This window comes from Eptesicus fuscus, chromosome 16 (assembly GCF_027574615.1).
Source record: "Eptesicus fuscus isolate TK198812 chromosome 16, DD_ASM_mEF_20220401, whole genome shotgun sequence".
In the NCBI taxonomy this organism is placed as follows: Eukaryota; Metazoa; Chordata; class Mammalia; order Chiroptera; family Vespertilionidae; genus Eptesicus; species Eptesicus fuscus.
The window spans coordinates 26618241-26644873 of NC_072488.1; the positions used below are offsets into that span (position 1 = coordinate 26618241).

At 41.1% G+C, this 26633-nt stretch overlaps 1 protein-coding gene across 1 annotated transcript in view; it reads right to left on the minus strand.

Annotated features, from left to right (window-relative positions):
- FSHR (follicle stimulating hormone receptor) overlaps nucleotides 1-26633 on the minus strand; it is a 136114-nt gene that overhangs the window by 23072 nt on the left and 86409 nt on the right. Inside the window, exons 3-4 of the mRNA XM_008162144.3 lie at nucleotides 20272-20346; nucleotides 17790-17864 (exon numbers count right to left, since the gene is read on the minus strand). Of these exons, the coding sequence (XP_008160366.2) occupies nucleotides 17790-17864; nucleotides 20272-20346 (150 nt within the window). The remainder of the gene's footprint in view (nucleotides 1-17789; nucleotides 17865-20271; nucleotides 20347-26633) is intronic.

A 26633-nucleotide genomic window follows, 5' to 3' on the forward strand; every position in this document is an offset into this window, starting at 1 on the left:
GATTTTCAACTAGATAACAAAATTTCCCCAAATCGTTCTTTGTTTCTAATCTCCTCATATTTTTGGAGAACTGTCTCTTCTCCATTCCAAATTATTTGGTTGAGATTAGAGGAAGAGTTCCATGCCTCTTCACAGCAGAGTATGCATGTAACTATCTCCTGGGAAAAGGTTGGAGTCTGGTTAGAGTCAAGTCCATTGAGAGACAGTCTATGAATTTCTACAGCTGAAATTGCAGAGCTAGTATATATTTGATAATATGAGTTCAGAGAGTTTGGGATGGGAGAATGAAACAGGGAGGGAGGAAAGATAAGTAATACAAGGATAAGGTATTGAGTTGGCCACCACAATTGGTGACTGGTACTTAATGCCAAGGACTTGATTTAGAAGTTTTCAAAAAGGATCTCAGAACTGTTGCTCTGAATAAGGGACAAAGGAAAGCATTTATCTCTAGACTACTATTTCCTCTTGGTCCAATGTGTCCTGATGGTGTTAACTCTGCTTCTGCCTCGCACACTGTGAGTGCCCAGTGAGTTCCTACTGGGTATTTAGAGTGGTATGAAAGAATTCCCAGGATAGAGTGATATACAAGGCCACAGGGTGCTGTTCAGTTGTACCTGCATTAATCTGGTTGACAGGGAATTCTTCCTATGGGCTCCTTGTGATGGTTCTCAAATCTTTTGTTCCCTCTTTTTTCCCAATTATCTATATAGAACCAATCTTCAGCCGCCCTTGAGATGGTCTTCCAATGCTTTTTATTTGGGGGAAGGGATTGTTAATATGCTATACCTAGCAACGGCGAATTTATTTCTGTTCCTGAAAGTTTGCCTTTTCTAAAATGTCATATCAGTGCAATCATATATTGTGAAATTTTTGAATCTGGCTTCTTTCACATAGTATAATGCACTTGAGATTCTTCCATGTCGTGGTGTGTATCAGTTCATTGCATTTTATTGCTGAGTAGTAGTCTATTGCATTGATATACCATAGTTTATCCATTCACCTTCATCATGAAGGGCACATAGGTTGTTTCCACTTTTTGTGGTTATAGAAAAAAAAAAGCTTTTTTAAACATTTGTATACTGTGGGAAGAGGGAGGGGAGGGAAGGAAAACATTTTTATTGGGTAAATAACTGTGAGTGGGATTTCTGGCTAGTATGGTAAGTGAATGCTTAACTTTGTTAGAAACTGCCAAACTGCTCTCCAAAGTGGCTATACCATTTTGCTTTCCCACCAGCAATGTATGAGAGTTCTAGTTGTTCTATATCCTTTGGTTATTTTAAAAAATATCTTCTTTGAATATAAAATTAATATCTATTTATTGTGAGACTTATGAAAAATATGGGAACATCTATAGAAGAAAGTAAAAATAATCTTTAGTTTCACTACTGAGAGATAGCTTCTGTTAATTTGGAGTTTAAAGGGTCATCCAGAACAATTAGCTTTCATGGTTGCTTTCTATAACCTCTGCGATTCTACTCATTCCCAACAGAAACATTGCCATAACTAAATACCTACTAGCTTGGCACAGTCCTACTCCACATTTGTTATTTAATCATAGCAGCCTTTTATTTTTAGATCTCTTCTCATGTGTCTATGCAACATTCCCTTAATGAAACATCAAAACAAGGATCATATTTAATATTTTCTGACAATCTATTAAGTCTGTGTGCAGATTTGGAATGCATTATGTGTTCATAAAATATTGAGTTAATTGGTTGATGTTTCAAAGATGTTTCTTGCTTTTTTTCACCAAGAATGTATCAAAATTCTAGTTAACATACTTGTCAGGTATCACTGCTACTTGGAGTAATTAATCTTAAACAGGCGGGGAGGTTTGGAGGTCAGGGATCAGGAGAACCAACATGCCAACTCTGGCATAAATTGGACACAAGCCATTTCATATCTCTGGTCTGGAAAGGTTGTGGACTGAGTAATATCAAGTTAGACACCTCTGTGCCCTGTTTCACATCCTGCCTGGTTTCCTGCCTCCTCAGTCTCACGTTTTCATAACTGGGCCCATTTAACTTATACTCAGCTCAAACTTGGCTCAGTCTCCATGGAAACCAGACACCTTAGCAATCAAGGGGAATTTAATGAGCCCAAGGGCAGGATTTTAGAGTTTAGCCCTATTAGCCTGGCTGCATATTCTGTTTTGACCTAGTATTCTGGTTTAATAATTGGGCCCTGGTCCTATTCTCAGGGTAAGTAGCAAAACCTCAAAGCTAGCAGTTCTGGTGCTAGAGGATCTGGGTTCAAGTCCTAGCTATACCACTTTTTAAGATGTATGGCCTTAAGGGGATACCTGAAGACTTTAGCTCCTTCACCTTGTATCCAGGGAAATGATAAATTGACCTTACAGGAGAACTTAGCACCACATCCAAAGTCATGCTTCAGCCTTATATTCCATTTGCCATAACTGAGACCCGTCTGATATCCCTTTTCCCCTAGGAGCATGTCTTGCTTTTCCTTAGTTCTCTTGGGCACTGCAATGCGGTTTCTAGGTCTGGTTCTTCATTGTCTCCGTGGGACTTCCACCATGCCTGAGTGGTCTGGCTTGTTATCTGCTGCCTGATGCTCCTTGTGTCTTTTTGGAACAACTGGAAGCCACAGCTAAGTCTCCCAGATTCTTCCTGCCTCTTTCCTCTAATTTCTTCCTCTTTCTTCTGTTAAACCTGCCTGGATCCACCCTTTTTTCTGTCTGATTCTGTTTAGTCTCTGGGTCCTGATCATATCATCACCTAGAGGTTTGTTGGCCAGCTCAAGGGCAATTACTACAAAGACTTGACAAAATTGAAAGTGATTTACACATTTTTTTAAAAAAAAACATACAAGTGTTACAAATATTTTTACTTTTTCTGTGCTGACAAATGGCTGTCAAATAGTGTTAAAAGACAGATATTTTCAAATTAGACATATTTTATTTGTATCTTTAAGTGAAAGATAATGTATCAATGAGAAAGAATAAAATAGCATTTGAAAGAAATCTGTGGCATAGAAAGAATTTTTAAAAATGCATGGAAATGGTTAATTTATTGCTGAAAATAATGCATGTCATCATTTATGAACACTTTTGCATATTTTTAAAAACAAGAAAATACAACTTTGTAACCTATTTAAATTTTTTTAGGTTTTGCATACTTTCATGAGAATTATAAAAATGCACATCTTATGGGTTGTTGGTAAGAACATCTGATTGACATTAGGAAAGGAAATATACTAGCTAACTTTCATAAAAATATTTGCATAAAAGTTTAGGAGTTGAACACTAAGCATGAGTCAAGGATATGGCTATAGGCTTGCATTCCATTGGATCTACTTATTTCAGTGAAGTTTTGTTCTCAGCTTTGACAGCCATTGACATCTAGTATTGATATAATCTGTGAATTGCTTTTCTCAGTGTTAAACAAAGTATCCTATATCATAAAAGCCTAATATGCTAAGTGTCCAGTTGTCTGTTCAACCAATCAAAGCATAATATTCCAATGATATGCTAAGGCCGCTCAACCACTTGCTATGACATGCACTGACCACCAGGGGGAAGACAGTTGACCAGTCAACCAGTTGCTGTGACATGCACTGACCACCAGGGGGCAGACACTCTGACTGGTAGGATAGCTTGCTGCTGGGGTCCGGCAGATCGGGACTGAGCGAGATGGGCTGGACATACCCTGGAGCCCTCCTGTAGTCCCTCCCCAGCTGGCCAACCTCTTGCATCCCTCCCCAGCCCCGATCGTGCACCGGTGGGGTCCCTGGGCCTGGCCTGTGCCCTTCCTCTCACAATTCGGGCTGAGGTGCTCCATACCCCCACCTCCCCCAGTGCACGAATTTCGTGCACCGGGCCTCTAGTTAAAAAACAATGAAGCACATCCTGTGACCTTCTTTCTTTAAAGTGTTGTTATTATAACAAATGTAGTGAAAGTAAAATAGGCTTTTTGTGCCATATAAAATGGCATTTAAGGCAAGATGTAAATGTAAAAGCATATTATTTAATTCATGCTTTACAATATTATTTTTGTGTATATTTTGTAATGCACACACTTATACTGCAATTGCATGTGCATCTGCCTTATAAATAAATACAGTTATTTTGGGACAAGTTTTCTTTCTTTCTTTTTTTTTTTTTTTTTTTGCTGATGGAGTGAGGAATCAAGACTATATTGTCCAGTGCATAGGATGTTTTGCTTGGGAAGATAAGCCTGAGATTCTGAAGGGCTGCCAGGAGGAAATGGTAATAGATTTGTGCTGTGATGCTCTGGAAAGTAGGATTAATAATAACAATGGCCAACATTTATTGAACACTTCCTCTGCACCAGGCACTGCACCATGCACTTAACATTGATTATTTTATTTATTCCTCCCCATACCTTAGGAGACAGGTATCATTACCATCCTCATATCAGAGTGGAGGGGGCCCAGCTGAATGAGGTCAGGTATTTTTGGATGGCCCCCTTTAGATTACAACCTGGAGAGGTAAGGTTAGAGGCTCTGAAAAACTTCTCTGTAGTTGTACAGAATACCTTAGTCACAGAATGAGATCCCTACTCCTAGCCCAGCCATTAACCTCTACACATACCATGTCTGGGTAAAAAGAAACCATGTTCTTTAATGGCCAACCAAATCAAAAGGCAACTAAACTGAATATAAACCTTAGATAAAAGGTGTGTTTTTTAATGTACAAAAAGAAGTTTGTGATGGGCTACTTTGCAGCTCTCACTATTGGTTATTTGTTCTTTCAGTTTGGAGCTTAGTGGACCACTATTTAGAAAGTAACTGGAGTGCTAGGATCTAGTCACAGTTCTGACCCAGGCTTCTAACAAAAAAACGACTGGAAAATAACCTTGCTTCATATTTGTGTAGCATATATGACCGACAGAGTTATAGTACCTCATTTGACTTCACAGTGAGTTTCTAAAATGAGCAGAATTATGATTTGCACCTTATAGAGAAGGGAGGCTGTGCTCACAGAGAGTAAATGAATCACCCAAATGTCTAGACTTGAACGAGAAAGAATAACAGTTGATGCTCACCAATGCCCTTACTTCCATATTAGGCACCATTGTAAAGGTCTTTCCTACAATAAAGTCATTTAATCTTGCCCACAACTCACGAGGCAGGTATTATTAGCTCCATTTTGTATATGAAGAAACTGAGGCTTAGAGAGTTTCAGTTAACTTTGTCTCCTAGAAGGTGGAAGAAAAAAATCTAGGCATTCTGGTTCCCATGCCTCTTGGTGATTTTTTTTCCCGTTATACCACATTGGCCAACAAGGACTTTCAAAACTGAAAGATCTCTCCAGGTTAGACCTATGCTAACAGAGCATCGCCAAGTGGTACTCTTTTGAGACCTTCCTGGATGCTGATGTAAGAATAACTTTAATCAAACTATTAATTTGTGGTAAGCAGTTACTTTTAAATTACATAGGGGAGTTGCAGAAGAGTTAATATTTTAAACAGTTTGCACACCCTTCCCCAAACTCATTTCGAACATAAATTATTTAGAAAGCTATTTCTTAGGTATATTTCAATTTAGCCTGTGTAGGTGCTCACAGGTCCCAAATGGCAAACGTGAATAAAATGTCAACATTGTGCTCAGACTGGGTCCACTTGCGTAGGTGTCATCCACACCCTACGCCTCTCCAGCTATGCGGTGCCGAGAGCAGGACGAACTGGGTGGGAGTTTTCGGTTCTATCAACTACATAATCTCTGAGTTTCACACAATCCTCATTTGTGAGTCAGGGAAAATACAGGCCTCACTGTTTTGGAAGACTGGAAGATGAGATGAATTGTGTGAATGAGATACCTAGTGTAGGGTCTGCCAGATAGTAAGTAGATGCTCAACAAGTACCCTTTTCCCTGCCCTCCTGCCCCAAGATCATTTCTTAAGCCCATTCTGTGAGTTTGGGCAATTCAGTCATCTCCAAACCTCAAGTTTCCCATCTGTAAAATGGAGCCATGCATAAATATCTCACAGGGCTTTGAAAAGTCTACATAAGTTAATACAAAGTGAAAGTACTTCCTAAATTATGATGCTGTTCCCCAGCCCTACATCACCCAGCAATGCCTCGAGCGATTAGCAGGGCTTGCACTCATTTGCTGTCTTGAACTTTTAAAGTTCTCCCACTCGGACTCATCTCCTCCCTTTCTTACAACATCAGCTTGAAGGACATAGGGTCATTCTTTTTCTCTCCACTTCACTCAAGGCCCAAAGAAGCTTGGTTCCTTGCTTACAAGTTCTCACAAACAGGGGCTCTCCTGTAAGGAGAAGAGCTTCTCCTGGTGTCCTGCCCAGTGAATCTGTGTTCTGGTGGCTGCTGTGGTTTGGCTCTTGTCTAGGGAGATGGCGCTGGGTGAGCTTTGTGAGAGAGGCTGCTGCCTAATTTCTTCCCATGCATGTCTCCCAAACATCCTGCTCCCTCTTCCTAGCACTACTATCTTTGAATCTCAAACTCATGGCCTCTAGAACTAGACATTATTTGTGGAGTGTTTGGTGTGGGTGAGCTCATGATTAAACGGCAGCAGATTGCACAATATCTGCTGGAGAGGAAAATTCTCTTCTTTAGAGCATTTGTCACTGCAGTGTTCACACGCTGTAACGCCCCAAGATATTTCTCTAAAAACAGCAGCTGCTACCCTCCACCACCCAAACAGAAAGGTTCAACTCTGACATGTTCCCATTGAGGGCCCCTGAGTGGGGTCTGACCTGTGGCAGACACTGTACTCGGACATAGCCTTTGCTCTAGATTAGAGGTCAGTGGAATCAGGTGGTGACATCTGTCACTTCATTGCCCCCAGTCCTGAGCCAGCTGGACTGCATTCCTCCTGCAGCCGGGCCATGGAGAAGACAGAACACACCTTCCCAGATGGACAGACTGACTTTGGGAGCATCCGGCCAGAATATGCCTGTGTTCACTCCCATTGTGAAGGGTAAAGCAGATGAGATGAATGAGGGAAGACAGGAAAATAATGGGTCCCTCAATAAGTGTGGCAGAGGATTTGAGAACAGGTGCACGAGAGGTCTAGATCACAGCCAGGATCTTCTGGAAGAAAAAAATGAATAGTTGTGGGCCTTTTTTGTGCCTGGCACTGGGGATGTAGAGATGAAGAAAACCTGGTCATGACCCTGGTGTGGCACAGAATCTGGTAATTGCAGTTGACACCCTCCCCCCTCTCATTGTCCAGCCTACCCCTGATGCCCACTGTACTTCCCAGCTTCCTCTGGCCCATCTCTGCTTCAGGGTCTGCCTTCATCCCTACAGAGATGTGGCTGATAGTTCCTGTATTCGCTCTAAATCTTAGTGTGTGGCCTCTCCCAGGGATAACTGCAAATCTAAAAGGGCCTGTGAGGACAATAATGCCATATAAAACTCCCAACATGGAGGCTGCAGTGGTGGAAGAAGCAACATGGGGCTGTGATTCTCCTGATGCCCCTTCAGATCCTGCTCACTAAGCTGTCTTCCCTCCTGCCTGTGCCTGAGGCAGGCACCCAGGATTTGTGATTTGCCTCTCCAATGCCCGCTGGGGGCTGTCTGCCTCCTAAGCCTTACCTCCACATGCGGGGCCTCTCGGGCCCTCCTGGGGCTGGCTGTGCTCATCCCTGAGGGACCGAAGTGGCAGGGGTTCATCCTACCATTCCTTTAGGTCCAGGAGTTGAGCTTTGGAGAGTAACTGATAGATGGTTTAATGTGCCCATAGGATCTCAGCTGGAATCCTGGAGAGGAGCCTGATCTGGGAAATAGTGATCTACAAGATGATGATCCTCCTGTCTCGTGGAAGGGCTTTCTCCTTCCATACTGAGTCTGAATATGCTGAACTCAGGACAGACAGTGACACTGGGAGTCCCAGGTTGATGAAGATGACAATTAGACACCAAGGCTTAAAGAGATCATCAAGGATGTAGAGTCCATTTCCTCACCTGACTAACCTCATGAAACATATTCTGTTATTTCCATTTTGCAGATGAAGAAACTGAGACTTAAAGGGATTAGTCTATCATTGTCTGGGGGTGATACTAGCAACGAGGAAGAAATTGGGCTGATTTTACACAGCTAATCCGAGACTCCTTTCTCTCTGAGCCTTCTCTAGACTTGTTCTTATATCTGATTTCTGTTGATGACAGAGACAGACCTTATTTCAAAATAATTGAGCTGAGGATACACCTACCTCATAAGAAGGTGTATCCTGGGAAAATATAATTCGGAGACTCTGCAGGTGGGTCGAGTAGATGGTTACCTATACACTATATGAGGGGCTCCTGTAGGGACTTTTCTCTCTCTCAGAGCCCCCTTGCCTGGGAGTCTGTCATGATCAGTTCTTGGGCTTAGCATTGCCTTTTCCAGGCTTCTTTTTTAAAAATACAAAATCCCCTGGAAAGAATATCGAGACCTGAACATATTGGTGTGAGTTAATGGATCAAATAATTATCTTGCAGATGGAAAGGACCTGGCCTTCTTGCAGGAGAAGGCACACTGGGCAGGTTAGAGGAACAAGAAGGAGAGGTTACTGGCGTAAAAATGTTACCTTCTTTCAGATCAGGCCCTCTGATGAGATTAGGTCCTACCCTCCTTGAACTGACATGCTCAGGCTAAAATCTCGTCCTGAACTTTAGTGTTCCAGAAGGGAAATCTGGCCGTATTTTCCTGGAGTTGACAATGGCAGGCAAAGTTGGCTGTGCTAGATAGATTCCTGATAAAAGAAGCAATTGTGTAATTTCCATTGTGCCCTAACATCCTCGTAGTCATGACAACATGTTTAGATACTTATAAAGCTGACAACCAGGGAGGTGGTTAATAATTTCTTCCCAATAATCACAGTCCCTGTGTAAGATGACTTCTGGCCCAGACTGAATTCTTGATGAGTGCTGTCTGCAGGATGATTCTGTGTGGAAAGCACTGGGGTTTACGAGATATGAGTGGGCAAAAATCACTGCAGTCACTTGGTCTATGTCTGACATAGAGGTGAATCATATACCAGTGGTAGTTGTGCAGAAATGTGTCCCCCATTATCTTTCTATTTCTCCAGATGCCACCATTAATGTACCCCTGGATTATGGCCACTTCCCCTTAGCAGGACTCCCTTGAGTTTGTCTATATCCTGCCAATAGTCAATCCACAGCCCAAGTCACTGTCATCTTGCCACTCTTCTACTCAAGAATCTCTATGACTTACTCTTTCCTACTGCATTAGACCTAAACTCCTCTGCCTTAATGTTTTTCCAATCTTACCAAACCCAATCTTCTTTCTCTCCAGTGCACACCTTTAAAAAAATATTTATTGTTGAAAGCACTACATATGTCCCATTTTTATCCCCTCCAGCCTGCCCCACCCCAGGCCTTCACCACCCTATTGTCTCTGTCCCTGAGTTATGCATATATGCATACCTTTTAAATTGGGACCCAGTTTCTCCCCATCCTCTGCCTATTCCATAATGGTTCTTCCACATTTTTGTTTTTATTCAACTATTTTTTTCACAGAAAGTTTTTCCTTCTTTACTGTCTTTTTAAATTTTGCCTATTCTTCAAATTGCAGCTGAGTTCACTTTATTCCAAAGAAGCTTTCCCTGATGAGTCCAGCCCAAGGCATTGGGTCAGTACTCTTTGTCTGTTACCAGTGCCACACAGCTCTACAGATGTGTTATTATTTTCAGGGGTTAATGTAATAGTCTTTTTCCCCCAGAAGACTGAGCTCCTTGAGGTGAGCCAGAGCTGTTTACAGATGTCTGCTGTATCTCTCACAAGGCCTTCCATCCTTCCTCAACCACCCTTTCTAAGGCATCACTCTCCACTTTCTTTGCTTTATTTTTCATTATGCCACTTTCACCACATGACATTATCTAACATTGTTTATCTCCTCAAACAATAAGCTCCATAAGGGTAGGGGATTCACTTGCCTTGTCATATTTTGTACACCCAACATCCACAACAAAGCCCTGGATGTACTATGACTTCAATAAATGAATGTTGACTGAACAAATGAGTTTGCATTCATTGGCCAATTCACATTCAAAATGATGGAGAAATGGGGAGGCAACAACCCTTTCCACCATGTGTGGCTGCCATAACATCTAAAATTGAACTCCAGTATATATCCTTTCCAAGCCACCAAAGAAAGTGTTGCTGACTATCTAATGTTTGAGAGTAATACAGTCTGTAAGGGCACTGCACATTCCTTTCGGAAGAGCCCACTAACCAGGGACCACAGGCAAGGCTAGCTTACTTCTATAAAATGCATATATTCTCTTACTGTGCTGCTTACTCTTTGGATTGCTGTGAGGTTCAAATGCAGTGAAGTATGATTTAAAAGAAGCATTAAATTGTAAATCAACATAAACATGGGAAGCATTAGCCAACCAGCTGGCAGTATGAAGAACTGAACTTTATTTTGATGGAGATGGTAAGAGAGATTGTGGACCACAAGGTTGGAAATAACAGTACAGGGAAGTTAGGAGCCCTCCATTAGAACTCTGCAGGATAATGTACTGTTGTTTGTTGGAAGGATGTTTACGGATATCTCAGGAGTTCAGTAAGAAGGATGCCTTTGTCCTTAGAAAAATACAAATGATGTATTTCCATGTTTGAATGCTGATCAGTGGATTCTACCCAAAAGAAACAGTTAAAGAGGCTTTCAATAAATATTAGAAAGGGAAGGAGATACCACCACCATCACCATGATTATAATTATTGAATTAATCCTTACATCAGTCTCAAAAGGTAGGTATTATTATTCTTTTAAGAAGAGGAGAGAACTAAGGTACAAAGAGATGAAGTTCCTTACAGGGGCTCCCTTAGCTAATAAATCACAGGGCCAGGAATTGAATAAGAATTGCTAACATTTACTGAGAATTTTCTAAATGTCAGTCATTCTTCCAAGTACTTCATTTAATGCAATCCAAGGATGCAGACAATGCTATTTCCAAGTTAAGGAAAGTAAGACTGGGACTTAGAGAAGGTAAGCCAATTATCCAAGGTCACACAACTAGCAAGGGCAGAAGCTGACCCCTGGCCCAGACAGGTGGCAATGAAACCTGTGTGCTTCCTTGCTACTGTATACTATCCCCCGCAGTCCCTGCCCTTTGTGCCTTTGCCATGCAATGTCCAACAAATGCTTTTATAACAAGAAAAGCTACGTTCTTTTTTAAAAAAAAATATTTTTATTGATTTTAGAGATGAAGGGAGAGGGATAGAGAGATAGAAACATCAATGATAAGAGAGAATCACTGATTGGCTGCCTCCTGCACACCCCCTACTGGGGATCGAATTTGCAACCCAGGCATGTGCCCTTTGCCAGAATCGAACCCGGGACCCGTCAGTCCGCAGGCCGACGCTCTATCTACTGAGCCAAACCGGCTAGGGCTAAAAGCTACTTTCATTATCCCCACAAACCAAATGAAAGAGAGGAATGAAAGAAAGACAGAGAGGAATTTAGACAGAGGGCAGTGAAAGAAATAGCCTGAATTGCTGAGGCGAATCCCAGTGAAAGAATCTCCAGGAATTATCCCCAACTGGAGAAAGCAGAGGGAGTGAATGCCCTTAGCAGATATCCTTAGGAGGTCTGACAGGCCCACATGTGAGTGGAAGGTGGTCATCAGTTAGATGGGGCCTACCAGTGTGTGTGAAGGGTTTGCTAAGATGGGATTATGGTTTATTGAGTAGCAAAAAGCAACATCCAGCTGCCTGAGAATTACTTTGACAGGATGCAAAGGCAAGAGAATATTGTGTGAACCTTGTTTATAGATCAACAGGTAATATTTCATAAACAAAAGGTCAACTCCAGGAAGGCGGAGTGATAAGAGAGAAACATTGCCTGCAAGAACAATATTGATATAAAAAAAATCCACCCAGGTGAATTCTTTGATGTATATTCTTTTAGTCAAAGTACATTTCTTTATTCATGAGTGTTTTCCCTAACCACTTTGGGTTCCTCAGTGAAATATGAAGGCAGTGATGAAGAATACTGATTTCTGGTTGTCTTGAATGCTGTGCCATAAAATGATCAACATCAAATGGAAGAAAAACATTTCTCAGTGTGTGTGTGTGCAGCAATTAGGATGCTCAAGTCAAATGACAACTCACCCCTACCCCTTCTAATTTCCTGCTTTGGTGGCTGTGATTATAAACATTTATCCTGGCTTAAGGAAATAAACAACTACTCAATCCTACTGGTCCCTCTGATTTCTTCATCCATTTTGGGTGTTTATACTTTTCTTTAGCAAGTAGTTCATCATCCAAAAGAATATCTGAAATCGTTGCCGTCTACCTCTGCCTGGTTGCTGGATGGTAACGTTGTTTATGACTTCTGCTCAGATACTAAGTGTGGAAGGAAGCTTAACTGGGCTTTGTTTCCATAATATAAGCTTTCAGATTAGAGGACCAACCATGAATTTAGGTGATTCCTCGTTACAGTTGGGAAAATATTTCTGAATCTTGAATAGATATATTGCTAGTAGAAATGTCTTTGGATTCTTAGGGTCACTGGATGCCATATCCTGGGGAGGAGCGTGCAGGTGGGGAAGGCCCACCTTGGGCAATAAGTGAAAAAGGCTTAAGATGAACAACCCTTTGTCTCAACTTCCTGATGCAGAATTGCATGGCAGTGGATGTGAAAGACTTTTGGACACTGTAGAATTATGTAAAGATACTTTTTTCAGAGCAGTCATGAAAGATCCTTTGACAATGACAGAACTCCAAACTGCTTACTAACTCTTTTCTCTTCCCAGTTAGAAAGCACATTTTAAATGCTCCGTGAACAATATTCTCCTCTCAGGAAAGGATGGAGCTGGAGTCGGTCACCTCCAGCTTTGTCTGAATGTGATAGGGAGCCAGATGGGAATGGGGACTACTCAACACCTCAACGTGAGAAAAGGACACCAAGGAGAGGCTGGACGTGATGACAGATGACACAGATTTCAGCCTCTTCCAGAGTCAAAGTCACACCTTTGTCCTCTGAGTTCTGCCAAAGTTTCCTCTTCTTCTATGTCCACATCCTCCCTAGTTCCTCCCCAGCCCCCAGCCCCTAGAGTAAAGGCCCAGGTCCTTGTTAATAAGAATGAATGGTGCTGACCACAAGTAGGGGCCAATGTTGGGGCCAAATTCTGCATCAATGATTCTTTTTTTTTTTTTTTTACATTTTAAATTTATTTTTTAATTTCTAAAATTTTTTTCTTTTTTTAAAAAATTTCTTTATTGATTAAGGTATCACATATTTGTCCTCATCCCTCCATTCCCATGCCACACCCCTCCCCACACATGCCCCCACCCCCCTGTTGTCCTTAACCGCTGGTTAGGCTCATATGCTTGCACCCAAGTCCTTTGGTTGATCTCTCCCCTTTACCCCCACTCTCCCCTACCCTCCCTCTGAGGCCTGACAGTCTGATCCAAGCCTCCTTGTTTCTGGGTCTGTTCTTGTTCATCCGTCTATGTTGTTCATTATTTCCCCTAGATGAGTGAGATCATGTGCTATTAGAAATACACTTATAAGAACCGAAAATGAGACAAGCAATGATGGTTATGGTGACAGGCAAATGAATCAGTCTGTAGTGAGTTTCTTTCTGGGCCAACAGTTCTTTTGAGATCCAATTTCAATGTCCAACAGTTCCTTGTGTGTACATGTCGGCACTGACATTACAGTTCTGGATAGTGGACAAATGGTGGTAATGCAGGTCCGGCTCTCTCTGGTTTGGTCCTGGGCAACCTGCAGTGATGCACAGCTGCTAACTGCTAGTATGGGAAGGCCACATCAGTGTCTTCCATCTCTGGACTGCTTCTCTTTTTAAAAATTTTATTTTGCAACGATTCTTTTTTTTTGCACTGATTCTTTTTTTAATTTTTATTTTTTTATTCCTCACCTAAGAATATGTTTTTATTGGGGGGGGGGGGGAGGAGAGAGAGAGAGAGAGAGAGATCAGTTTGCCTCCTATAGACACCCTGATTGGGGATTGAACCTGCAACTAGGTATGTGACCTGACCAGGAACTGAACCCACAGGCTTTTGGTGGATGGGAAGACACTCCAACAAACTGAGCCACCTGGCCAAGGCTGCAATGATTCTTCTTTTCTTTATTCATCTGCTCCCAGTCTACCATTTTCACTGTTATTCATGCTATTTTTATGGGTACCAGTTAAAAATGCAGATTGACCCTTTACCGGTTAAAAATGCAGATTTTGTAATCAAAGAAAACATGATAATTTCAAGAGAAACACCAAAAGTGCTTTATTCAAGGTAATGTCCAACGATAGCTACACATTCCCCCATCTTTCAGATAATTTGTGGATACTGTCCCAATAGAACTTTTCTTGTTTTGAGGCAAACCATTCAGAGACCAAATTTTCCACTTCTTAGTACGTTTTGAAGTGCTGCTCAGAAAGTGCATGTGCCATTGATTAGAACATAATCTGAAGGAGCAAGGTCTGGTGAATATGGTGGGTGGGTTAATACTTCCCAGGCAAGATCTTTTAACATGTCTTTAACTGGTTTTGAAGTATGTGATGGTGCGTTATCATGAAGCAAAATTACTTTGCCGTGCCTTCTGGCCCATTCTGGTGGTTTTACGATCAAAGTGTGGTTCAAATTGATTATTTGTTGTTGGTAGCGATCAGTGTTAATGGTTCACCTCGTTTTAGAAGCTCATAATACACCACACCTTCCTGATCCCACCAAATGCAGAGCATTATTTTCTTTCAGAAGCGATTTGGCCTTGCAGTCGATGTTGATGGTTCACCTGGATCAGCCTATGATTTTTTGCGTTTGGGATTCTCAAAATAAATCCACTTTCATCACCAGTCACAACAATTTGATGCAAAAAAGACTTTCTTTTGTGCCGTTGAAGCAACATTTTACTGATGACTTTTCGGTTTTCCATTTGTCTTTTGTTCAGTTGATGTGGCACCCATTTTCCTTCCTTTAATATCTTTCTCATTGCTTGTAAACGATTGGAAATTGTTTGCTGAGCAACGTTTAATCTTTCTGCAAGTTGTTTTTGAGTTTGACATGCATCTTCATCCAATAATGCTTGTAATTGTTAGTCTTCAAACTTTTTCAGTTGACCTGGATGTTCTTTGTCTTGCACATCAAAATCATCACTTTTAAAGCATTTAAATCAGCGTTATCTTGAGATGGAGCATATTCACCATAAGCTTCCCGAAATATACAATAACTTTCAGCAGCACTTTTCTTCAAAATAAAGTAATGAATTAAAACTTCTTGCAAATGCTCCTTTTTGGCACAAAATTAGACGTTATTAATCGTAAAAATATCTATAATGTTAACACCTTCAGAAAATTTGTATATGAAGTTTTGAAGCTTGCTGTCAATACAACAAAATAGCATACATATCAAATCGCATATATATCAACATGTGTATAACTCCATCTATTGGAAAAAAATCCGCATTATTAACTGGTACACCTAATATATATATATTCTTTTCTATACTGCTCAGGCATGTCCCAAATTTCTCATTTTGAACTCATTGCAAACACTCTAGGTCAGTGATGGTGAACCTATGACACGCGTGTCAGCACTGACACGCGTAGCCATTTCTGATGACACACGGCCGCATGCCGAGGATGAAACATTTGCTGCTCCTGAGGATGAAACATTTGCGACTAGAGTCTGGGAGTTAGTTTTTTCCTCAAAGTGACACACTACCCAAGTTATGCTCAGTTTTTTGGCAAAGTTTGACACACCAAGCTCAAAAGGTTGCCCATCACTGCTCTAGGTAAAAGCTAAAGGTCTTAGCTTTTCAACACTTAACTATTCAACACTTACAGGAATTTTCCTGAGGATGGACTCATAGACTTCGGTTGATCAGAAATAATCATTCTACAAATAACAGTATATTTTAAAATGTCTTTTGAGCATTTTTTAGTATAAAATATTCTGTAAAAAATATTTTCACATATAAATCTCACTTGAGGCTCATGAGAGCCATGTACATCCCAGCAGTGCAGTGACTGGCCCAAGAGTAAGTGGTGGGGTCAGGATGAAGCCCTAGATTTTCTGAGTCCAAGACCCATACCTTATTTGTTAATCCACATTTCCTCCACTTCTGTGCCTAACCTCGGCTAGCCTCTGCAGAGAGTAGAGCAAAGTCCATTTAGGGAGCCAAGACTCCCAACTCTGAAACTAGAAGTGCCCATCACCCTAACTCTGAACAGGACTGCCTACATAATTTATGGGGTTCAGTGCAACATGAAAATGCCCCTTGTTCAGAAATGTTTATTTTAAGACAAAACAGCGGAGAACTAAACCTAGTCTGAGGTTCTCAGAGTGTGGGGCCCTTTTGAACACAGGGCCCTGTGCAACTGCACAGGTTGTGTGCCAACAAAGCCAGTCCTCCCACTGACATTAACTCGGAAGTGGATGACCTTTTTTTTTTTTTTTTTCTCAGATCCAGATCATATGGACTCTGTTCTGTGAAATTGTTTATTCCTTCAGTCAGTCTCCATTCAGAGATCTATGGCACATAATGGCCTAGTGTTCCTTAGTATACCTACTAACTCCAGTTCTTATAGATCAAAATTTAGGGACAGAGACATAACATCAATAGTAGCTAATATGTATTGAGCATTTACTATGTGACAGATACTGTGCAAAATTTTGTATGTGCTTTAAATTAATTGCCAACATGGCCTCAATTGTGTGTCATTCCCTGTGTCCACATACCTGGTGGTGTGACTTCAGCTTTTCCCATCAAGAAGAATAGTCTGTTTCTGCCCCTCTTGAACCTGGGCTGGTCTTAAATTTCTTTGGCTAATAAAATTCACCAGAAGAGATGGTGTGCTAGTTCAGGGGTTAAGTCTCAAGAGGCTTGAAAGCTTCAGCTCTCTCTCCTGGAATCCTAGGCTGCCATGAGGACAAGCCTGTGCTAGGCTGCTGGAAATGAGCACCACTCAGAGGAGAGCTGTCATTTCAACTGAGACCATCCAGATCACCCAGCTTCCCACTGACCTGCCAACTACCTGCAGATGCGTGAGTGAGCTAAGCTGAGGTCAGGAAAACGAGAGTCCTGTCAGCAGCACCATTCCTCTGATCAACTCACAGGTGAGAAAGGATAAATAGTTGTTGCTTTAAAACTCTTTCTTATAGGGTAGTTGATTATGCATCATGATTATTGAATAAGTAACAGATTTATTATTTCTATTCTCTCAACAAGGAAATAAGCTTGTCTGAGATAAATAATGGGCCTAGAAAAAGTTTGCTCCGTAGCCCAAATTCTTGTCTGTTATTTTGTGGGGCCATGTCATAGCATCCAGGGCTCTGTCAAGCCCTTGGCTAATTTAAAAGCCATTTAAGTAGAAGAAGCAGTATTTTTGCTGATGGGGGCAAGCCCAAGGGATGGAGCTCAAACACCAGGATTCTCTGCTGGTCAATACCATGTCTATTATTAACCAAAATTTACAAAATCAAACACTTTAATCTGTCAAAGAAAAAAAAATGCATATATGCAGAACAGAGGAGATGATGTCTTTGAGGTCAAGGTTGCAAACTAAATGCTAGCAAAAGTTTGGCTGCATTGCATTAACACTAAATTAAGACTGAGTTCTGGAAGAGGTCTGTGTGACAGTCCCATTAATGCAAATGGCATTTCTTGTGATGTCTGTTTTAGTAAATGAAAACAAAATGCAATTATATTAGTGAAATTCACTCATTAAGCTCAACTAAAATTCACCAGCAAGTGTCTCTCCACCTCCACTTCTGCCTCACATCTTTGATAAGAAGCAAGTGGACATTTTGCTAAAATAGGATTACACACACTTTGATCATAGAGGGGGCACCAGAATACAGGAGTTCTTACAAATATCGGAGGTTGGGCAGGTTCTGGAAGGCATCAGGGTCGATGTACAGCAGGTTGTTGGCCTTTTCAATTCTTCTGTAAAAGAACATGAACATAATCTCAACAGTAAGGAATACTGTAGTATTTTTCACATTATGCAGAATATATCAATGTCATCCATCCATCCATCCATCCATTTATCCATCTATTGTTTCAATAAAAATTGAGCATGCATGCAGTGCCTTTTACCTTGCTATCCCACACAAACTAAATATTAACTCTGTCCTGTTTAACTCTCATCACCAAAGTCCTTATGGTCTGTCCGTCAGAGGCAAACAAAGCCCTGGCTGGGTGGGTCATTTTCACCCTGAGTACAGCTGAATCTTTTACTAGTAAGGCTCTCCCAGGATGTGAGGATGCTAAGAATATAGGGATGAGACCAATATGGGAAATGGAGCTTTTGTATGGTCAGCAGACAAAAGATAAGGGGATGGAAAACAACGAAATAGGGTGGAGAACAAAAGAGTGAAGAGGCAAAGGAAGACAAAGGTTGGGGGCAAACAGTGGGCATCTCTGGTTTTAACCCTGAAATCCCAGCAGACAGTAGCTGCGGATATGCCAGTGATTCTCTTCCTGCTATAGACTGAGGCTGCTCCCTTGCGGCTGGTGGGAGGTGGTGACTTCTCCAGGCTGGCCTGTGCCATGTCCTGATCAATAGTTTGGAGGTGAGCATGTTCGCATTTGTATTCCAACAGAGAAGCTGCCATTTCCTTATCTTGCTGAATCAATGTATATTTGCAGAGATGCTCTGTGTTAATTACTTCCTCCCTGTTTCATTGGTTTTTATGTTGTAGTAACATGTAGCTACCCAGATCCAAGTACCAGGTAATTGATCATTTTAAGTACAGTCAGTACTACATGAGGGTGAGCACCTCTCCATGCAGGAAAGGTGTCCCATTAGCTCTACTGCCCATTGCATAGGGGGACGTCTGCTTGACCCTGCTCAGAGGGCTGGCTGCCCTGTGGTTCATTTTTCTGATATTTCATGTGGGTTCTAAGACTCTGGTCATGTCTCCTTTTCCCACTAGGGGAAGGAGAGGCCAAGCAGAGAGAGGAGAAAGGATGGAGCAGGAGGGCAATGGGAAGAGGAAGGGAAGGCACAGTTGCAGAGGATTAATGACAATGAGGGAGAAAGGGGGTGGGGGATTGGGTGGGTGGTAGGAAGGAAAAGGGAGGGAGTGTCTGCCAAAATGGACAGACTGAGTATCTGTCTTTCCTAAACAAAGTATGGTGTGTGTGTGTGTGTGTGTGTATTACATGCTGGTCATTAGAGACCATATATGTATGTATATGTCTATTCCCTACTGATACTTGGCAAATACTTAATACTTTTTAAAAAGATACAAAAGTTGAGAGATTTATGTTCAAGTTCTTATCCTGCTGTGGATTTTGCTGGGTGACTCTAGGCAACCCTCATAACTTCTCTGTGCCTTTCATCACTCATCTGTAAAATTAGAAGAGCGATTCATTGGCTCTTTTAACTGTGTTTCATAGAAATTTTGTGAGATGTTAATGTATGCGCCACAGAAGAAACCTTTGCAGTGACATTAGTTGAGAGCCCTTTAATATAATATCTTTCTTGGCGATTCCAAGTGTATATCCTCATATTGCAGGTTCTGAGAAGTTTTTCTATAGTAAGTGAATTTAGATAGATTTTCCCAATCTTATTTGACCATATAAATTCCCACTCTTTTTAAAACACAAAGAATTCCTTAGTGTTTAATGATACACAACCTACTTTGGAAAATTCTGGACTAGACCATTTCTAAAGTGTCTGCTAGCCTATGATTCTACGAAGTAATTTATAGTGATTATATGAAACAGAAGTGGATCTGTGTGAGTACTGACATATTGTAACCTAGAAAGTCAACAAGAGAAAGGAAATTTGATTGGGAGAGTAGGAGAAGCAAGAATCATTGACACACTCATGCCAGTTGATGTGTTAGATCTAATTTACATTTATCATATCATTCATTTATCACAGTGATATTATGAGGCATGCAATTATATTGTTCCCATTTTATAGATAAGAAAACTAAGGCTCAGAATGATTTTGTATCTTGGCCAAAGTTTTTTTGTGATTATATGGCATAGGCAAGTATTCAGACTAGGACTACTCATCTTCAGCTACATCATGTGAGACTAATTTTGGGTTTTGACTGTGGAATAACCTTGAATGAGAGGATGAGGTGGAGATACTTGCTGGCAGTCTCAGAGCCAAGTTCTTGGGTTTACTATGCAAACAACTCTGGGAGTAGGGGAAATGGGGTAAGACTAGGTTCTGGATTGGTGCCTGGATACTAGGCTGAGTTCCCTTTGGGCTGACTTTCATCTTAAAATGAAATTGCAGGGATATGAGGACAGAGCAAAGCTGGGAATAGAAGCAGACTTTCAGGTGATTGTCAAGAACAGTCATGGGCAAACCCCATAGTTTCTTGCTTACATTTCATGTAATTTGGGCAGATTGGAGAACACATTCGCCTCTATCACTTCCAAGACATCATTCTGTGAGATCTCTCTGTGAAGAAAGATGTATAATTCAAGTCAGTTCAATTATACTCCATAAATGGACTCAGGGCTTAGCATAGAGGCTGGTGGTTGATGATTCATGAGACTCACAAAACACTTTTCTGCCCTCCATGAAGTCAGCTGTAATAAAGCAAATTTATTAGATGGTAATACTTGCAAAACAATGGGAGAACAAACCCAAGGCGGTGCCTCACTTTACAGGCTTTTCAATCAATAGAAGTAGAGACTGAGTCTGCAGAGGGAAAAAGACTTGCTTAAAGATATTTAGGGAACGTGTAGGATGAGAACAAACTTTAAGTTCCCTCCACTGGGAGTTGGTTAACTTTTTCTATAGGGCCAGAGAGTAAATATTTTTTGGTTCAGTTGCAACTACTCAACTGATAATTTAGGGCAAAAGTAGCCATAGATAACATGTAAATGAGCATGACTGTGTTCCAATAAAGTATTATTTATAAAGACAAGTGGCAGGTTGCACTTAGTGCCATGGGCTGTACTCAGTGACCCTGCCCTAGACCATGAAGACAAGTTCTTCTGTCTGCTGACCTGGCTGTGGGAGATGAGAACCTCAATTCAGTGTCTTTTAAATAAACATGGATTTAAATCCTTCCCTGGTCAAGTCATTACCCAAGTGGGGGTTGCTGTTTCAACGTCTTTGGCATTAATGTTGTCTAAAATACCCCCCAAAGATCCTTTAGCCCAGTTTCTTTCCTCCTGGAGTAATTTGAGGGCAGTGGAGAATGAAGTCCACTGTGCAAAAGCCTAGAGTTTGTGAAGAGAGAGGGTGGCTTAGTCAGTTAATTTCTATAAAGTGGCTCACAGATGAAACATGCTATTAGGCTTCCCAAGGAAGACCCGCATGCAGTTCCAAAGCCAAAACTAAGTGTCTCCGGAAATCTCAAGGCAGCATGCATTCAAATTGGCTGAGGAAGAAGCCTGTTTGCTGGCCTGTTTAGCTGAAGAACTCAAAAAAGGCCCTTGATCAAGGGACCAGCCTGGAGGGCAGGACAGGAGACTGCCTGGTGGGAGAGGGGAAGTGTAACTGTGAACAGCAGCCACCTCAGTGAGGGGGGCTGGTGACATCTGGGGCTTGTCACCTCAGTGAAGATAGGGTCATTTCTCACAAGGCTGCATGAGGGAGGAAGACATTTTATGAGAGAAAACTGCTTCTTATTCTAGGAAAGCATCTTTTATGATTCATTTGGTAAATTGAAGTCTTCACAACTTTTACCATTGAACATAGATTAGGGGTGTGTGTGTGTGTGTATGTGTGTGTGTGTGTGTGTGTGTGTGTGTGTAATAGAACACGTCGGACATTGGCCATTTATCTTGCTCCTCTGGCCTGCAGATGGAAGGAGTGGAAGAGTTGCACAGGTGGATAATAAGGCATGGGGGGAGAACTAGACTACAGAGGGGGTTTAAATGCGATAAAGTCATATTTTCCTAAAGCTATTTTCAGGTTCACTTACAGTTACCAATAGGTTGGTCACCGCTTATGGTCATATCTCAGTCACATAGTGCCCCCAAAGTAGGCATTTCCCCTTAAAAGATAACTAAAAATTAATAGAACACACAAGCCAAGAAACACTTCTAAATTAATTCAGAAGGTAGTTCACATTTTATGGCCTCACCTTGAAGGATAGGAGGGGGTATAAGGGTTGGGGGTTGGGGGAGCCTTTGGCTGGATGAGCATTGAGGGGAGGTGAACAGTGTGCTGTAGTGGGAAAGTACCTCACTGAGAACAGTCCAACCCAATTCTGTTTCTAGTTATTTCTATTATCATTTATTAAGTGTCTACTATTTACCAGCCATTCTACATACTTTCTCTCCCATCCTTTGAACATGCCCATGAAGTTGGCATTTTGATCTCTATGTTAATAAAGAGACCTGCCTGGCTGCAGAACCATTTTCTTTTCTTTTTTTTTTTTATTATTTATTTCTTTATTGATTTCAAAGAGGAAGGGATAGGGAGAGAGAGATAGAAACATCAATGATGAGAATCATTGATTGGCTGCCTCCTGCACGCCCCCTACTGGGGATTGAGTCCACAACCTGGGCATATGCCCTTGGCCAGAATTGAACCTGGGACCCTACAGTCTGCAGGTCGATGCTCTATCCACTGAGCAAAACCGGCTAGGGCGAGAACCATTTTCTTGTATGTACCTTGCCTCCCGGGTCATGTTGGGCCCAATATTTCCACTCCTATATCTTTACTCAAGAGAAATAAAAATTTATGCACTTTCAAAGACTTGTACACAAATGCCCATAGCAGCTTTATTTGTAATAGCCCCAAACCGGAAGCAACCCAATTGGATAAACTATGGAATATTCATGCGATGGAATACTGCTCGTCGATAAACTGGAACAAACTGCTGATACAACATCATTGAATCTTTAAAAAATTATGCTGAGTGAAAGAATGCAGACATAAAAGAATGCATACTGTATAATTCCATTTCTACGTGGTTCTAAAACAGGAAAAACCAATCTGCACTGAGGGAAACCAGGGTAATTATTGCCTGAGGCCTCGATGGAGGTTGCTGACAGGGCAGAGGCATGGGAACTTTCTGGGGTGATGAAAATATTCTATGTCAAGGTTGGGGAGGTAGTAACATGGGTGTGTGTGTGTATATGTGTCTAACTTATTGAACTTGAAACTTAAAATGGGTACATATATTTTATTGTGTATAAAATATACTTTAAAGTTATTTGAAAATGCCTTCTTTTTAAGGAAGAAGACTAAAACTCCATTTTTGTTTGTTTCATTTTGAAAACTGAATTAAGAGAACAATGGAAGAATCTTGGTCATGTTGTCTGGCCAGAATGTGGTGTTCAAATCCTAGTTCTATCTTGGTGATTCCATGTTAGGTTCCTTCCCAACTTGGCTGTCTTTCCCCCCATCCCACATCTGGAAAGTTAAGAGTTGGACTAGATCAGAGTTTCTCAGCTCTAGCTGCACATTAGAATCTCCTGGTGGACCTTTACAATTCCAAAGTCTGGGTCCACACCAGAGAGTTGGATTTGTTGGTCTGGAGTTTGACTCTGGTGTTGTTTTTTTCTCCCTTTAATTCTCCAAGCAATGGTGAGTCTAATGCGCATGAAGTATTGAGACCTGCTGGACTAAATGGCCAAAAGGTCCTTTTAGATCTATGATTTCTGTCTTAAAACTTGCTTCAGGACAAGGAACATTTTTTCCATGGTTGCTAAGACAATAAATTAAATAAACAAGGTTCCTGGAGTATAAGATAACAAGACTAAATAGAAGCAAGAGAAACCTGGAGATAGAACCTGGAGACAGGAGTAAGTAGAGCAGGCATGAGTAGGTTAATTTTTTCATAAGTAAGAAAGTTTCAACAAGAAGTCACAACACTGCAAATGTGTAACAAGAGATGTGAAAAATATGTAGTAACACCTTACATTTAGTTAGTGTTGATAATTAACTATATATATATATATATATATTTTTTTTGATGTATAGCTTCCCTTCATTTTCAGTGCACCTGTGTAAATTAGAGTTAGTGCAGCCAATACCATTTCCAGGTAGATTAACAGAGGTGATCTGGCTTGGCTAAGATAACACAATTGTGGGGATCACTCAACTGGTCTTTGAAGGGAGGATATGGAATCTTTCCACCCAAAGAACTTACCTAATTAAGAAATCATTCTTTGTCTCAAATGATCCTGTTAAGAATATTCTTTGCAGTTGTGACAAATCATTACAATTGGCACAATTTCAAGGTGTGATGGTGTTTCCTAAAAGTTAGAGGTAAAGGTTCTTGAGACAGGAGAGCTCTAGGGTTGGGATAGATCTCAAAGTGGCCCGGTGGTCTGTATGGTAAAACAATTTTTTTATAATAATGCTAAAATAGAAATTTTCACTCTCATTCCAAGGTAGACACTGAATGCTACCCTTCTTGGGGGAGGGGTCCTCACTGTGGGAAGTTTATTTCCTGAGGTGAGGCTCTCATCTTCTATGACAGTGCTTTTCAAGTGTTCCTGCACATGTGAATCACCTGGGGATCTTGTTAAAATTCATATTCCCAGGGGGAAGATCTTGAGTGGGGCTGAGATCTTGAGTGGGGCATTTCTAGTACCTCAGGTAAGGGGATCATGCTACTATTGAGATCACACTTTGGACTGCAAGGCTCTTTAGAAGAAAGGTTAATAACACCCCACCAGATCTTTCTCCCAAACACAGACAAAGGAGAAGATGTGAAAAGAATGATAGAGGAGTCTAAATCAACTGAAGAGGAATGAAGTACTTGATTTTAAGAACCCAACATCCTCTCTGAAAAGCTTTCCCTTACTCTCTCATCATTCAAGTTTCTCTACCCATTCTCACAAGACTTCTTTAATTTCTCAGTTAAAGCACTTCACACATTGTGTTGTCATTGCTTTTTGGGAGTGGTGATGGTGGCATTGTTTAACTCCTCAACCTGACTTTGTGTTTCTGGACCGTATCTTATCTGTCCATCTTTGTATCTCCAGCATCTAGTGATAAGTTGGAATGTAATAGGTACTCAACAAATGTTTAGTGGATGGATGGATAGTTGAAGGAAAAGTAGTCTTTGAATCCTGATAATGGCACCCACAAAACTGCAAAGAAGGTGAAGTTTGTCTTTGGTATTTATTTACCTTCTTTTCTCTAGGCAATATGCCCAAGTCTGGTAAAAGGTGGCAAGGCTAGCTTGTCTGTGAGATAGGCTTTTGTCCCAGTGGTTTTTACATTTAATACAGCATGCAATGGGCACCTGTATGTATTTGGTCTGCTGTACTATGGTGTCTGCATGCCTTTAGCTCTACTTACCTAGGTCCAAGATGAGGTCCTTGAATTCACAAAACACCCATATACCATATTTTCCCTCTCAGACCACTCTAGATGTCAGCATTTCTCAAGTTCTGTTTTAGTATCCCTCAAGCTTGTCCTGTTAGTACCTTTTTGTTGATGCCTCACATGTCATTGGAACAAGTTTCCTTGTTAGACCAGAGTCCCAGGTCTGTAGCTGCCAAAGTCATATTCTACTACATGTTCTGCAAACCCTTCATGGACAGCTAGTCTAGGGCAGGTTTATTTTCCTCTTCCAACTCTTCCCCTCCCTAATCACAGATGTGTCCAACAGCTCCATCTGTCTCCCTCTTGGCTCAGTGGCCCAACCCAAGCTTTAAATCCTGGGGTCATCTCTGACTACTCTTTAAAATTGAATATATCCTAAGTCCTCTCAATTACTTTTTTCAGTATTTCTTGCAAATGTCTCTTTATTGCCCACCATCATTATCGTAATAATGGCTCTTTGCAATTTCCGTTAGACCAGCAGTTCTTAACTGATGACTCAGGAGAGGTTTGAGTGGGCCATGAGTCATTTTCTTTCAAACAATTAAGTGTTCTGATGACTTAATTAAAATTTGGAGTAGATTCAAGGTAATGTATGTATTATGCAAGAAAATAAAAATGGAGTGGCTAGTGGAGAAAAGGGTGGAGTAGAAGGTGATGGCCTAAGAGTTTATCTCTGTCTGGATATAGGAGGGTATCTAATACTTACGATTGAGTGCCATGAGTATGATTGTTGTTTGGAAAAGCAAATGGAATTAAAAGAGAGGGATAAAAAGTGAAGGAGGGAGAAAGAGCAGGAGGGAAAGGGAAAGAGATTTTCTGGAGGTAGAATGGTATTAAAGTTAGAAGTTAGAAAAGGTAGACAATTCCTTTATTACTCTGTGTATGCATCTCAGAAGTTGTTTAAACATTCATTCATTGAGTTCTAAGTAATGGAAGACAAAGGGTTGAGAAGGTCATAAGGGAATGGACACTGTGTGTAGAGAAGAAAGGGAAGAGACATTGATTGGGTTCCTTGGCTTCAGTGTGGTCTGCCAGAAAGAAGAACATTTTAACCATGGGGACTACTAAATCCATTAGCACACAGACCCTGGGAGGTGTTCATATTAAGGAATTTGAACCTTCCACTGTCTACACTGCAGTAATGTAGAGCTGTATGAGGAGACAAGGACTCCCAAGTGGCAGGAGGAAGTCTTTCATCACTTTAGCAAATCGCTGAAGCTCTCTGAGATCAATTTCCTCTGTGGGATATTGCTAAGACCCTGTCTCTCAGTACATTGTATACTCCATCCTCTGTAGTTGGCGGGACTATTGATGACCATATGAATAATGCATGTCTTGCAGGGGGAACCAAAGCACACAGTATTATGCAAAGGTTATGCTGCTTACTATTATTTTTATTACATCACTGGAGCCAGGAGATGTAGGTTCTAGTCTCAACTCTGCCA